The sequence below is a fragment of the Lepidochelys kempii genome, chromosome 2, assembly GCF_965140265.1.
Source record: "Lepidochelys kempii isolate rLepKem1 chromosome 2, rLepKem1.hap2, whole genome shotgun sequence".
In the NCBI taxonomy this organism is placed as follows: Eukaryota; Metazoa; Chordata; order Testudines; family Cheloniidae; genus Lepidochelys; species Lepidochelys kempii.
This window is the reverse complement of record NC_133257.1, coordinates 65,026,465-65,042,600: the sequence shown is the minus strand read 5'-3', so window position 1 is coordinate 65,042,600 and position 16,136 is coordinate 65,026,465. Positions and strand designations below refer to the sequence as shown.

The 16,136-nt window shown below is 45.1% G+C and overlaps 1 protein-coding gene across 12 annotated transcripts in view; it reads right to left on the bottom strand.

Annotated features, from left to right (window-relative positions):
* Nucleotides 1-16,136, bottom strand: part of ASPH (aspartate beta-hydroxylase) — a 207,705-nt gene that overhangs the window by 35,123 nt on the left and 156,446 nt on the right. For all 12 annotated transcript variants that reach the window (XM_073331031.1, XM_073331032.1, XM_073331035.1 and 9 more), the window contains one exon: nucleotides 5,533-5,669. In XM_073331031.1, the coding sequence (XP_073187132.1) occupies nucleotides 5,533-5,669 (137 nt within the window). The remainder of the gene's footprint in view (nucleotides 1-5,532; nucleotides 5,670-16,136) is intronic.

The following is a 16,136-nucleotide window of genomic DNA, read 5'->3' as shown; positions in this document are numbered from 1 at the left end:
GAATTACATCACTCAAGTGGAGCTAGCCTGTGTCCTCACTGCAGCATGGCTGTGTTACCATGTGACTGACAAGCTGTGCAAACTCAAGCTATAGCCTATAACGCCTGACAGGCTAGCCCACTTGAGTTGAAAGAACCACCACATTCAAGTTAAAGGGTTTTTGTGTGTGGATGAACTTGAGTTGGGGACAATGCTCAAGTCTGCAGTGAAGACAAGCCCACAGACAATAGAGAAGTGAGATGTTACTTGGGATAGATTGAAGTGGCTTGGAGAATAGGCTTAGAGAGGATATTTGTGACCGAGGGACCTCTTGGTGTCCGCTGACAGAGGGCACTGGGCTGCACAGAGGTTACAGGGATCTTTGGGTCTGGTATCTACATAGTAGTTCATCGAAGCATGTCATATAAGGTATGTATAAAAGTCTGTCATACTGGTCCTCAATCATTGTAAAATGTGTGTACAGAGAATATGTAAGGAGTTATGTTTATATACTGAAACTTATGTTCTTCAGGTCTGTGGCTTAGGGCAAAAAAGTTAAGAAAAGTTTCTTTCAGGCAAGAAACCTTTATCTGTCCGTCTATATGCAAACTGAGTATCGTATGGTTCCCAATGGACACACATTACCGTCACAGCAAAATGTTAATCAAGTGATCGTAAAGTCTCCAGGGGAGGCCCTAGACAGGAAAACACAAGCGGTAGGGGTTATCCTGTCACAAGTGCGGACAATGGATTTTTCAACTATAACTGTAGAGACAAAGAAAGTATAAATCTTTCCACTGAGGAGGCAAGAGTACAGCATGGTTGTTTCATGAACGGAGGATCACAGCCAAGCCTTATTGCAGTATGCTGGAAGAGCTTTTGCTCTTGACATGGCAATATTTTATTAGTTAAGTGTAGGCTTTAGTATGCATGTTATGATTTGATTTCAAATGTAGCCCTTTGTTTCCAGTACTTCTGCATGCTATCATTTGACTCTCTGGTCTTTGTTCAATAAACTTATACTTGCTTTCTCTATAAACAAATTTAAGTGCTATATGTTAGGCAGAACTGAGTTCTATGGTGTAACTGGCAAACCATGGGTACCGTTCCTTTGAGAACAGGCCCTCTGGGAATTCTGTGAGTGCCCAGTGGATCAGGGCTGGACATTCCAGGGGGATGCTGGAGACTGCTTGGAAGACTCAGGAGTTGGAAAGTGCCTATCATTAACCTGTAACGAGAGAGCAGGGCCTGTGGAAGTCTAGAGAGTACTGTAAATGTTGCCAGAAGCTGGTGGTGTTTGGGAGCTGATCCACAGACAAGGCTTCCTCTGGCTAAGGGCAGGTGGTAGCGAAGTGCCCCTGGGGAGCGTCACAGTATTGTATGCATCTTCTCATCCCTGTAGAAGGGGAGTGTTTTAAGCAAAGGGTGAAGTATGAAGAAGGTGGGTCTAAGCTCCAATACCCTCAAACTACACTCACCACTTTCACCCTTCTCTATTTTTTTGCGACTAATTATGTGTTTACTTTAGTGTCATGTGTGGTAATATATGATATCAATTACGTTCTTAAGTCTGTCTTTTGTTACAACTTCTACAACTTCCATTATTTTAAAGAGTGAGAGGAATGGGCATGGACACCAGGACAGATCCTCAGCTTAATCAGCAGAGCTCCGTGGATATCAATGGAGCTATGCCAATTTACACCAGCTGAGGATCTAGCAGAGTGACCAAATCTGGGAGCCTGTATACACACCAGGGGCTACAGCAGCACAGTTGCTGTTCTAGCACCGTAGCTTAGGCGTTCCCTGCATCGAGGGAAGGGGGTTTTCCACTGATGTAGGTAATCCACCTCCTCACGTGGCAGTAGCTATGTGGATGGAAAAATTCTTCAATCGACCTAGCCATGTCAACACTGGGAGTTGGGCTGGCTTAACTATGGCACTCAGGGACATAGATGACGACTCCGTGGGAGCTCTGGGGCTGGAGCACCCACAGAAAAAAAAATAGTGGGTGCTTAGCACCCACCTGCCAGTCAGCTGTTCTGCAGTGGGCAGGGTGTGCTCAGGGGAGGGGGCGGAGAGGGGGCAGGGCCTTGGGGTGGAGCACCCACCCGGAAAAATGAAAGTCAGTGCCTGTGCTCAGAGAAGTACATTTTTCATACCCTGAGCAATGTGGCTAGGTTGATCTAAATTTTAAGTGTAGACCAGGGCTAAGGCAATAGCGAAGCCTTCCATATTTTAAAAATGCAGTTATAGAACTACAGTACAAAAACATTCCTGAAACTATTAGTTATGTCAGTCCTTAGCAATGCACATACATGTTTCACCCATATACTCCTGTGTCTTTTCCAGTAATTGTCTCACAACACACAATCCTGCCTCTTAAAAAGATCTTTGGGCAAGTACCTTCTCTTCTTTCCTTTGGATTAGATTCTGTGCTCTTTTACACCTCATATAATTATTTTTTATCTGTGCCCTCTAGTTTGGCAGTAGACAAAGTAGACAAAAAGTAGACAAAAATCTACATTCAGGACCACTCCAGGAGAGTGATCCAATAAAAATCAGCAGAAAGTACACTTGAAGCATTTATTGTAAATTATATTAACCTGTTGCTATTGTTGCATACAATATTAATTATGCTTAGAAAGAAGTTATGCTAAATTGCTCCTCAGGGGCTATTCAGAATAATAACCAATCAGTGGCACAAAGGGGCAGACAGAATTTGCCTTCAGATCACTTGCTCTGTAAATGAGGAATTCCTTGAAGAGTGTTAAATCATGATCTGTAGACCTTTGAAAACAAACAAATCTGTGACTCCTCCAAAGATTGCTTTTAATGCATTCTTCCTCAATTCCTAAATATAACATTCAAAGGAAGGGGGGAAAAATTGAAATCCTATTTCTTAACATTCCCTTCCAGCAGTGGTACGGGGACAGCCTGATAAAATAGGGCATATTTCCCATCAGGTTAAAGTCTAGTTATAGACATAGAAGTCTTTTAATTCAAGGTATGATGTTTAGGTTCATCATCTTTGAAGTGAAAAGAAAGGACATGTTGCACATAAGCCGATCACCTCTGAAATCAAAACCTGACTGTACATGCCACTTTTTATGGAAAACTTTGAAAAACTGATTTTAAAACAGTGCTGCTTATCTCATTTTCTGAATCCAACTCCGCTGTTACAAAGATGATTCAACTTCAGTGGCAAATAAGCAGAGAAGAGGGAAAATGGAAATCTGCCAAGACTCAAATTCAGATTACTTTATTTTCTTTGCAACAGCTAATGACATGACTACCACCTAATATTTGCAAAGAGCAGCATTCATTTTCTTAGGGGATGTCATTCATTGTTGCAAGAAAACACCTACAGCCCTAAAATCAGGTCACTGCTTGAAGTAAGAAATGATTTTCAGCAATATTCTTTTAAAATGTAGCTATTTAGAATTACATCAGTATATTCCATTACTGATTTAGGATTTTAGGACTTGATCCTCTGTAGTGATGAGTGCCTCTTTGTGACTCCAAGTGAAATCTTGTGACCTTTTTTAACAAGCTCTAACACCTACACTGTTTGCAACATGCCATTGAAATTCAGAAGGAAGTCTCTAGTCCAAGGTCCGTCATGTCTTTTCATTGTTCCATGATATTCTGTGCAGATTTGGCTGAGATACCAACTATTAAAAATTGCCATTTTTTTCATCTCACTTACGTTCTGTAGGAAAATGTTGGCAGCATGCCAAAATAATAACGGAACATTAACCTTCTAAGGCAGGGTTTATATAAGATGCCAAAACAGCAGCCACAGCAAACACTGTGCTGAGAACACCTGGAAGGTGGGGACTGGAACTGGTCTCCTTGCTCCGACCACACCCTTCCCTAAACATGAAATCCAGCTCCAGCAGCTCATCGATCCTCTGGGGGCACCACATGGGGAAGGAGCTCCCTCTACCTCCCAGGAGAGTGGGGGAGACAGAGCTGTGCAAGGTAGAGCAACAATTTTATTTGCTACAGTAGCAACTGACTACCCTGTGGACCCAGCACAATGCACCAACAGCTTAGCCTATTCCTCACTTTGGAGAACAGCCTTCTCCTGCACTGGCCAACCTAGTTAATTCTGTAGCTCGGGTGGTCCAACAAGAGCACCAGCATCTTCAGGGGAAGGACAGGGCCTCCCCTCACTCAGCAGGGAACAGCCCCTCACGCAGCCTGAGCTCTGGAAGCTTCTGACCTGCCAGACGAGATGAAACTCCACACATGGTGGGAGGGGTTTCCTGCTTTCTCTGCCATGTGGCTAGGGAAACCCTCCCAGATGGGTGGAGCTTCTACCAGGATATTCAACTAAAGTGTGAAACAGGTAAGCAGCATCAATCCTAGTGAACAAAACACCACATAAAATACATGATTAAATTGGCACTTGTGTTGGCAGTCTGAGCAAAGACGACAAGGTTTGAAAGGTCAGAGATTGAACCACTCTATCACATCCCTAATGCCCTACCAAATTCATGGTCCATTTTGATCAATTTCTTGGCCAAATGTGGTCAATTTCACATTTTCAGATGTTAACATTTGAAATTTCATGATGTTGTAACTGCAGGGGTCCCAACCCAAAAGGAGGTGGGGTGGGGGGGGCAAAGCTGTTGTAGGGGGGTTGCAGGATTGCCACCCTCACTTCTGCACTGCCTTCATAGCTGGGTTCTGAAGACAATACCTGTGGAGCTTCCTGCAGCCGGGGGAAGTTCACAGAGGTCAGTCTGATCTCCCCCATGCTACTGGGAGTGCCTCAGCCAGGGGTTCCTAGACGCAGCCAGCTGAGGAGAGACAGGACTTCCTTTTCCCCTACACGGCCGGGGGAGGGATCAGACCCACCTCTAGGGGCTTCCTGCAGCTGGAGGAGGTACCCAGAGATAAAGGTGGGTCTGATTTCCTCCCGAGAGTAGCTGTGCAAGAAAAGAGGAAGTCCCATCCCTCCAGAACCCAGCTGATTAGCAGCTGGAGCCCGATGAACAGTAGATGCCCCAGCTGCGGCACCCCCAGCCCTGCCCATCCTCCTTCCCTCCAATAGCTAGATTTCACGGGGGAAGTCTGATTTCACTGTCCGTGAAGTGTTTTTCACGGCCGTGAATTTGGTAGGGCCTACACATCCATCTCTCCAGAACAGGGCTGAGGCACATTGGCAGAGCAAAGTAAGGTGTCTGTGCTATGTTCTGTCCTATAGATAATTAAAAGTCTTCACCTCTCACCATGAGTGTTAGATTCCTATGTACATTAGTATATAAATACACACACAGCTGGTTACCCTAAGATATAAGGAGCCAATTTATGTTAATCATGTGAAAAAGTTTCACCTGAACTTTACTAGTCTATAAAGAAGAGGAATATTTGATTAACCAATTTAAAATCAACTATTCATGAGAAAAGTGTTATTTATGTTAACCCGTAAGAGCCATACATATACATGATTTGTTTCACAAAGCATTAAGGGAGTTAGTAAGCAAAATTTTGAATAAATATATTAACAATGTATTTTTTCTCAATTGATATGAAATGGAAGCTCACCTCCTCATAAACTTTCTTGGCATTACTGTTATCTCCTATTAAGAGGTAACCCACTCCAAGATCATTCTTCAATGAGATATCATTGGGAAACAGATGAACTAGTTTCTGAAGAGTAACCAGAGAACCTCTCATGTGACCTAATTTGATTGAACAAAAGTGAATTATAACAATTGTAACAAGAAATAAATGCTGATCAAAGAATTGTGTCCCCATCTTTCATTAACGATCACAGATGATGCAGAACATAAAAGTGGACTTCATTACATATGAATACATTTAATTAGCCCATTCTCACCTTACAAGCAATACCTAAGAAATCTCCGATGGTACTGTACATATCTTCCAGGGTTATGGGAACCTCTAGTGGACAATTCTATGTATGGCAGTAATAGTAAAAATACTTTACACTTTTGTAGCTATTCTTCTTCTGCAGATCTCAAAGTGCTCCACGAAGTCAGGAAAGCACTTTAACTTCAAGTTTTGGCCCTGATAAATCAAATCATTTAAGCATGTTCTTAACTAAGCATGTGAATAGTTTCGTTGAAATCAATTGTCTCACATGTTTAAAATTAAGTATGTGCTTCACTATTTTCCTGCACTGGGATCTTCCTGAAGAACAGAAAAGTTAAGAGCAAGTCAATCCTGAAAACTGATCCATCTGGATGGACTCTTATGCCTATTAAGTCAGTCTGACTTTGTATACGTTTAGGGGTCAGTTTGGATCATCACAGGACTGGGACCTAAATTTTCAAAAGTGCCCTCTAGTTTGGCAGCTTCAGTTTTTAGTTTTCTACAGTGTGAACCCACAAGTCCAGCTGAAATCAGTGGGAGATATTGGTGCTGCCATCTCTGAATGTCAGGCCATTTGAGTCTAAAGTTAAGCAACTTAAAAACTGAGGCACTCAACATTTATTTTTCAAAATGTGTGCATAAGGGATTCCTTTCAAATCATGTTGCATCAGTGCCAGTGTGACTGAGCCTCGGTCTCCTGACTCCCAGATCTTCACTCATTCCACTAGACCACATCTTCTCTCTAGTGAAAGAGGACTTGTGGCACCTTAGAGACTAACCAATTTATTTGAGCATGAGCTTTCATGAGCTACAGCTCACTTCATCTGTAGCTCACGAAAGCTCATGCTCAGATAAATTGGTTAGTCTCTAAGGTGCCACAAGTCCTCCTTTTCTTTTTGCGAATACAGACTAACACGGCTGCTACTCTGAAACTTCTCTCTAGTATAATACTTGTGGGGTGAGGGGGCATAAATAGGTTGAATCCCACAATCCTATGGGAGCTTGAGCTTAGAATTTCTCTCTTTATTTTTTTAAAAAGACAAAATTCCAAAACTCCCCAGATTTTTTTTAGGGAAGGGATTTTAAATAGGGCTGTCAAATGGTTAAAAATATTTCTTCAGGTATGTTGGCAACAAGAAGAAAGCCAAGGAATGTGTGGGCCCCTTTCTGAATGAGGGAGGCAACCTAGTGACAGAGGATGTGGAAAAAGCTAATGTACTCAAGGCTTTTTTTGCCTCTGTTTTCACTAACAAGGTCAGCTCCCAGACTGCTGCGCTGGGCATCACAACATGGGGAAGAGATGGCCAGCCCTCTGTGGAGATAGAGGTGGTTAGGGACTATTTAGAAAAGCTGGACGTGCACAAGTCCATGGGGCCGGACGAGTTGCATCCGAGAGTGCTGAAGGAATTAGAGGCTGTGATTGCAGAGCCATTGGCCATTATCTTTGAAAACTCGTGGCGAACTGGGGAAGTCCCGGATGACTGGAAAAAGGCTAATGTAGTGCCAATCTTTAAAAAAGGGAAGAAGGAGGATCCTGGGAACTACAGGCCAGTCAGCCTCACCTCAGTCCCTGGAAAAATCATGGAGCAGGTCCTCAAAGAATCAATCCTGAAGCACTTACATGAGAGGAAAGTGATCAGGAACAGTCAGCATGGATTCACCAAGGGAAGGTCATGCCTGACTAATCTAATCGCCTTTTATGATGAGATTACTGGTTCTGTGGATGAAGGGAAAGCAGTGGATGTATTGTTTCTTGACTTTAGCAAAGCTTTTGACACGGTCTCCCACAGTATTCTTGTCAGCAAGTTAAGGAAGTATGGGCTGGATGAATGCACTATAAGGTGGGTAGAAAGCTGGCTAGATTGTCGGGCTCAACGGGTAGTGATCAATGGCTCCATGTCTAGTTGGCAGCCGGTATCAAGTGGAGTGCCCCAAGGGTCGGTCCTGGGGCCGGTTTTGTTCAATATCTTCATAAATGATCTGGAGGATGGTGTGGATTGCACTCTCAGCAAATTTGCGGATGATACTAAACTGGGAGGAGTGGTAGATACGCTGGAGGGGAGGGATAGGATACAGAAGGACCTAGACAAATTGGAGGATTGGTCCAAAAGAAATCTGATGAGGTTCAATAAGGATAAGTGCAGGGTCCTGCACTTAGGACGGAAGAACCCAATGCACAGCTACAGACTAGGGACCGAATGGCTAGGCAGCAGTTCTGCGGAAAAGGACCTAAGGGTGACAGTGGACGAGAAGCTGGATATGAGTCAGCAGTGTGCCCTTGTTGCCAAGAAGGCCAATGGCATTTTGGGCTGTATAAGTAGGGGCATAGCGAGCAGATCGAGGGATGTGATCGTTCCCCTCTATTTGACATTGGTGAGGCCTCATCTGGAGTACTGTGTCCAGTTTTGGGCCCCACACTTCAAGAAGGATGTGGATAAATTGGAGAGAGTCCAGCGAAGGGCAACAAAAATGATTAGGGGACTGGAACACATGAGTTATGAGGAGAGGCTGAGGGAGCTGGGATTGTTTAGCCTGCAGAAGAGAAGAATGAGGGGGGATTTGATAGCTGCTTTCAACTACCTGAAAGGGGGTTCCAAAGAGGATGGCTCTAGACTGTTCTCAATAGTAGCAGATGACAGAACGAGGAGTAATGGTCTCAAGTTGCAGTGGGGGAGGTTTAGATTAGATATTAGGAAAAACTTTTTCACTAAGAGGGTGGTGAAACACTGGAATGCATTACCTAGGGAGGTGGTAGAATCTCCTTCCTCAGAGGTTTTTAAGGTCAGGCTTGACAAAGCCCTGGCTGGGATGATTTAACTGGGAATTGGTCCTGCTTTGAGCAGGGGGTTGGACTAGATGACCTTCTGGGGTCCCTTCCAACCCTGATATTCTATGATTCTATGATTTATTGCGCTGTTAACCAATAATAGCATACCATGTATTTAAATATTTTTGGATTTTTGCACATTTTCAAATATATTGATTTCAAATTCAACACAGAATACAGAGTGTACAGTGCTCACTTTATATTAATTTTTAGAATAAATATTTGCACTGTAAAAATAAAATAGTATTTTTCAATTCACCTAATACAAGGACTGTAGTGCAATCTCTTTATCATAAAAGTTGAACTTAAAAGTGTAGAATTATGCACAAAAGAACCTGCATTCAAAAATAAAACAATGTCAAACTTTGCAAAAAGAAAAGGAGCACTTGTGGCACCTTAGAGACTAACCAATTTATTTGAGCATGAGCTTTCATGAGCTACAGCTCACTTCATCGGATGCATACCGTGGAAACTGCAGAAGACATTATATACACACAGAGACCATGAAACAATACCTCCTCCCACCCCACTGTCCTACTGGTAATAGCTTATCTAAAGTGATCATCAAGTTGGGCCATTTCCAGCACAAATCCAGGTTTTCTCACCCTCCGTCCCCCCCCCCACACAAACTCACTCTCCTGCTGGTAATAGCCCATCCAAAGTGACCACTCTCTTCACAATGTGTGTGATAATCAAGGTGGGCCATTTCCTGCATAAATCCAGGTTCTCTCACTCCCTCACCCCCCTCCAAAAACCACACACACAAACTCACTCTCCTGCTGGTAATAGCTTATCCAAAGTGACCACTCTCCCTACAATGTGCATGATAATCAAGGTGGGCCATTTCCAGTACAAATCCAGGTTTTCTTACTCCCCCACCCCAGGAAATGGCCCACCTTGATTACCATACACATCGTGAAGAGAGTGGTCACCCTGGACGGGCCACCACCAGCAGGAGAGTGAGCCTGCCCGTGGGGCGGCGGAGGGTGAGAAAACCTGGACCTGCGCTGGAAATGGCCCAACCCGATGACCACTCCAGATAAGCCACCACCAGCAGGAGAGCGAGCCTGCGTGTGCATGGAGGTGGGGGGGCGAGAGAACCCGGACCCGCGCTGGAAATGGTCCATCCCGATCACCACGCACATCGCAGGGAGAGTGGCCACCCCAGACAAGCCACCACCAGCAGGAGAGTGAGTCCGTGCGTGCGGTCCCTGGAGGGGGGCGAGGGAGCGAGAGAACCCGGACCTATGCAGGAAATGGCCCACCCGGACCACCACACACGTTGCGAAGAGAGTGGTCACCCCGGATGGGCCACCACCAGCAGGAGAGCGAGTCCGTGTGTGGGGGGGCGGAGGGCGAGAAAACCTGGATCCGTGCTGGAAATGGCCCAACCCGATGATCGCTCCAGACAAGCCACCACCAGCAGGACAGTGGGGTGGGAGGAGGCACCTCCCCATGGTCCCTGTGTGCACACAATGTCCTCTGCAGCCTCCATGGCACGCATCCGACGAAGTGAGCTGCAGCCCACGAAAGCCCATGCCAAAATAAACTGGCCAGTCTCCAAGGCGCCACAAGCACTCCCCCTCCCCCTGCGAACACAGACCAACACGGCTGTCACTCCGAAACCTGTGTGTGGCATCTTTCCCTCCTCACAGTATTAGTGTCTCCTGCTCCAGATCTGACGACAACTTTATAGGTTTCAGAGTAGCAGCCGCGCTCGTCTGCATTCGCAAAAAGAAAAGGAGCACCCGTGGCACCCCAGAGACCAACCAATCCATCCGAGCATGAGCCCTCGCGAGCCACAGCCCACCCCATCGGATGCACACCGTGGAAACTGCAGAAGACACCATACACACACAGAGACCACGAAAACAACACCTTCCCACACCCCACTGTCTCGCTGGCAACAGCCTATCCAAAGTGACCACCAAGTTGGGCCACCTCCAGCACAAATCCAGGTCCTCTCACCCCCACACCCCCATACTCTTACACACAAACTCACTCTCCCGCTGGCTACAGCCCATCCAAAGTGACCACTCTCCCCACAATGTGCATGGTAATCAAGGTGGGCCATTTCCAGCACAAATCCAGGCTCTCTCACCCTCCCCCCCTATTCTGGGGACACACACACACACACACAAACTCACTCTCCTGCTGGCAATAGCTCATCCAAACTGACCACTCTCCAAGTTTAAATCCAAGTTTAACCAGAACGTCTGGGGGAGGGGGCTAGGAAAAAACAAGGGGAAATAGGCTACCTTGCATAATGACTTAGCCACTCCCAGTCTCTGTTTAAGCCTAAATTAATAGTATCCAATTTGCAAATGAATTCCAATTCAGCAGTTTCTCGCTGGAGTCTGGATTTGAAGTTTTTTTGTTTTAAGATAGTGACCTTCATGTCTGTGATTGCATGACCAGAGAGACTGAAGTGTTCTCCGACTGGTTTATGAATGTTATAATTCTTGACATCTAATTTGTGTCCATTTATTCTTTTATGTAGAGACTGTCCAGTTTGACCAATGTATATGGCAGAGGGGCATTGCTGGCACATGATGGCATATATCACATTGGTGGATGTGCAGGTGAACGAGCCTCTGATAGTGTGGCTGATGTTATTAGGCCCTGTTATGGTGTCCCCTGAATAGATATGTGGGCACAGTTGGCAACGGGCTTTGTTGCTAGGATAAGTTCCTGGGTTAGTGGTTCTATTGTGTGGTATGTGGTTGTTGGTGAGTGTTTGCTTCAGGTTGCGGGGCTGTCTGTAGGCAAGGACTGGCCTGTCTCCCAAGATTTGTGAGAGTGTTGGGTCACCCTTCAGGATAGGTTGTAGATCCTTAATAATGCGTTGGAGGGGTTTTAGTTGGGGGCTGAAGGTGACGGCTAGTGGCGTTCTGTTATTTTCTTTGTTAGGCCTGTCCTGTAGTAGGTGACTTCTGGGAACTCTTCTGGCTCTATCAATCTGTTTCTTCACTTCCGCAGGTGGGTATTGTAGTTGTAAGAAAGCTTGACAGAGATCTTGTAGGTGTTTGTCTCTGTCTGAGGGGTTGGAGCAAATGCAGTTGCAGCTTGGCTGTAGATGATGGATTGTGTGGTGTGGTCAGGGTGAAAGCTGGAGGCATGTAGGTAGGAATAGTGGTCAGTAGGTTTCCGGTATAGGGTGGTGTTTATGTGACCATTGTTTATTAGCACTGTAGTGTCCAGGAAGTGGATCTCTTGTGTGGACTGGACCAGGCTGAGGTTGATGGTGGGATGGAAATTGTTGAAATCATGGTGGAATTCCTCAAGGGCTTCTTTTCTATGGGTCCAGATGATGAAGATGTCATCAATATAGCACAAGTAGAGTAGGGGCTTTAGGGGACGAGAGCTGAGGAAGCGTTGTTCTAAATCAGCCATAAAAATGTTGGCATACTGTGGGGCCATGCGGGTACCCATAGCAGTGCCGCTGATCTGAAGGTATACATTGTCCCCAAATGTAAAATAGTTATGGGTAAGGACAAAGTCACAAAGTTCAGCCACCAGGTTAGCCGTGACATTATTGGGGATAGTGTTCTTGACGGCTTGTAGTCCATCTTTGTGTGGAATGTTGGTGTAGAGGGCTTCTACATCCATAGTGGCCAGGATGGTGTTATCAGGAAGATCACCGATGGAAGTCAGTGGTGTCTCAAAGATAGCTGGGAGTGCTGGTAGCATAGGGCCTGAGGAGGGAGTCTACATAGCCAGACAATCCTGCTGTCAGGGTGCCAATGCCTGAGACGATGGGGCGTCCAGGATTTCCAGGTTTATGGATCTTGGGTAGTAGATAGAATAACCCAGGTCGGGGTTCTCTCGCCCCCCCACCCCCATGCACACGCATGCTCGCTCTCCTGCTGGTGGTGGCTTATCTGGAGTGGTCATCGGGTTGGGCTATTTCCAGCACAGGTCCAGGTTTTCTCACCCTCCGCCCCCCCACGGGCAGGCTCACTCTCCTGCTGGTGGTGGCCCGTCCAGGGTGACCACTCTCTTCACGATGTGTATGGTAATCAAAGTGGGCCATTTCCTGGGGTGGGGGGGTGAGAAAACCTGGATTTGTACTGGAAATGGCCCACCTTGATTATCATGCACATTGTAGGGAGAGTGGTCACTTTGGATAAGCTATTACCAGCAGGAGAGTGAGTTTGTGTGTGTGGTTTTTGGAGGGGGGTGAGGGAGTGAGAGAACCTGGATTTGTGCTGGAAATGGCCCAACTTGATGATCACTTTAGATAAGCTATTACCAGCAGGACAGTGGGGTGGGAGGAGGTATTGTTTCATGGTCTCTGTGTGTATATAATGTCTTCTGCAGTTTCCACAGTATGCATCCGATGAAGTGAGCTGTAGCTCACGAAAGCTCATGCTCAAATAAATTGGTTAGTCTCTAAGGTGCCACAAGTACTCCTTTTCTTTTTGCGAATACAGACTAACACGGCTGTTACTCTGAAAAATGTCAAACTTTAGCGCCTACAAGTCCCCTCAGTCCTATTTGTTATTCAGCCAATTGCTCAGACAAACAAGTTTGGTTACATGTGCAGGAGATAATGCTGTTTCTTGTTTACAATGTCACCTGAAAGTGAGAATAGGCGTTCACAAGGCACTGTTGTAGCTGGTGTTGCAAGATATTTACATGCCAGATGCGCTAAAGATTCATATGTCCCTTTGTAGGGCCATCCTTAGGATTTATGGAGTCCTACGCAGTATTCTTAAACCGGCGCCCCTACGCTCGATGGCAGCCCGAGCTCGCAGCCTGGTGAGAGAGGGTCGAGGCAGCAAGGGATACTGAGATGCCCGGCCTGCCTCACAGCAGTGGAGAGTCACAGTTCCCCACAGAGACCCTCATACCCTCTCCCTCACGCAGAACGCGTGGTGCCGACGCATTCAGCTCTGTGAATACGGCTCCTGCCTAAGGAGACTGCAGTGCGCGCTGGGTGTGCGGGAGCTGACCTGCTCTTACCTGCTGTCATGGGCAGTGGGTGAAGCTGTCGCTCGGGGAGGCTAGCTCCCCAGCCCACCTCTTCTGCCGGTGGCCCTGCCCATACTCCACCCCTGCTCTGCCTTAGGCCCTGCCCCCACTTTGCCCAGGCCTCGCCCTCTCCCCACTGTCTCCCTCCTCCTTCCCTCCCCCACCCTGCTCAACCCCTTCCAGCCAAATCCCTGAACCCAAAAGAAGCAAATGACATTTGAAAAAAACACTCTTCTGCAATTTCTTTCTAAAGAAAATGGAGCATGTTTTCCACTGCATGCCAGAAGGTGAAGACTGGACACGCAGAAGGGACCTAATTAAAAACACTAAACCTGGAAATAAAAAATGTCAGTCACAGGTTTTTTGATATACACTGAAGTTTGTCAGAGATTTATTTGCAAAAACTATGTAGTAAGGGCAAGTCAGCTGTCCTAATGAATACAACATTAAATATTAGGGAATACATGATATAGCTCTTCTCTGCTTTACATTTGTCTTAATCAGTATTTCTCAGCTGATTTTATATTTTTAATGTACTCTTAAGCCTTCATAAAGTAATCATTCCAGATTATTACATATTTAACTCACTGAAACAAAGACATTATTTTAAATTAATCAGTCACAGAGATTTAGTGTGTTCGTAACAATGTTCATTGCTTTTAGAAAAAGGGAACACTAATTTACTTTGTGTGATCTCCGTAACAATAGACATGTTTATGAAATTTCACCAACTTTAAAAAATATGTTTCCAAAGATTTTAGGCATAACAAACGATTTTATATCTTACTAAGATACTGATTTTGCTAGAAAACTCTCTTAAAACTAGTTCATCAAACAGTCAGAACTAAAGCAAGGGAAACCCGTTTGTCCAGCGAAAGGGATGGATAGAAAGGACAGGAAGACTTTGGAAGCAAGTTTTTTGTACTTTCGTAATTCAAATTAAAATGTGTATTTTGAAGGATTTATTTAAAAAAAACTATATGTCTGAAGATCTAAGCATTTAAGGCTAAGATGAATACTCAGATTGTGCATCTAAAAATCAAAAATGCAAGGATTTTTTCGATATGTGATTTTATCATCTTCAGCAATACACTAATGAAATATTTTTAAAGCAAATTTTAAACTAAGGTCCTGTAGACTAACATGTTCTGAGTAAATATTACAGTAATGCACAACTGTTTTTTGTCAGTAAATTCAGAAACTGGCAGTATATACCTGAGGGTTGGCAAATGCCTGTTAAATGGCTTCATTACCACTTGAATGGCTCTTTAACAGTTTCAGTGTTGTGCTAACAGGTCTGGCAGGCTTTTCCACTTTTAAGTTACTAGATCCCTTCTGGAGGAAGAAAAGGAGTACTTGTGGCACCTTAGAGACTAACCAATTTATTTGAGCATAAGCTTTCGTGAGCTACAGCTCACTTCATCGGATGCATACTGTGGATGCATACTGTGCATTATATACACAGAGACCATGAAACAATACCTCCTCCCACCCCACTCTCCTGCTGGTAATAGCTTATCTAAAGTGATCACTCTCCTTACAATGTGTATGATAATCAAGGTGGGCCATTTCCAGCACAAATACAGGTTTTCTCACCCCCCCTTCCAAAAACCACACACACAAGAGTGAGTTTGTGCCTGTGGTTTTTGGAAGGGGGGGGTGAGAAAACCTGTATTTGTGCTGGAAATGGCCCACCTTGATTATCATACACATTGTAAAGAGAGTGGTCACTTTGGATGGGCTATTAGCAGCAGGAGAGTGGGGTGGGAGGAGGTATTGTTTCATGGTCTCTGTGTATATAATGTCTTCTGCAGTTTCCACAGTATGCATCCAATGAAGTGAGCTGTAGCTCACGAAAGCTTATGCTCTAATAAATTGGTTAGTCTCTAAGGTGCCACAAGCACTCCTTTTCTTTTTGCGAATACAGACTAACACGGCTGTTACTCTGAAACCTGTCTTCTGCAGGAAGACTCACCAGGCTGCAGCAGCAAACTGTGGGAGCCTGCAGGAAGGGTCAGAACAGGGATAGGAAGAGGTGGGAGGGTGGACACTAATATCTAGGTGTGCCCCAAATTTTACGGTGCCCTACGCAGCTGAGTATGCTGAGTATGCCTAAGGATGGCCCTGTCCCTTTGTGCTTCAACCACCATTCCAGAAGACATGTGTCCATGCTGATGACGGGTTCTGCTCAATAACGATCCAAAGCAGTGCAGACCAATGCATGTTCATTTTCATCATCTGAGTCAGATGCCACCAGGAGGTTGATTTTTCTTTTTGGTGGTTCAGGTTCTGTAGTTTCTGCATCGGAGTGTTGCTCTTTTAAGACTTCTGAAAACATGCTCCACACCTCATCCTTCTCAGATTTTGGAAGGCACTTCAGATTCTTAAACCTTGGGTCGAGTGCCGTCCCTATCTTTAGAAATCTCACATTGGTAACTTCTTTGCGTTTTGTCAAATCTCCCCAAGGAGTTCAGTCACAAATTTAATTAACACATTATTTTTTAATGAGTGT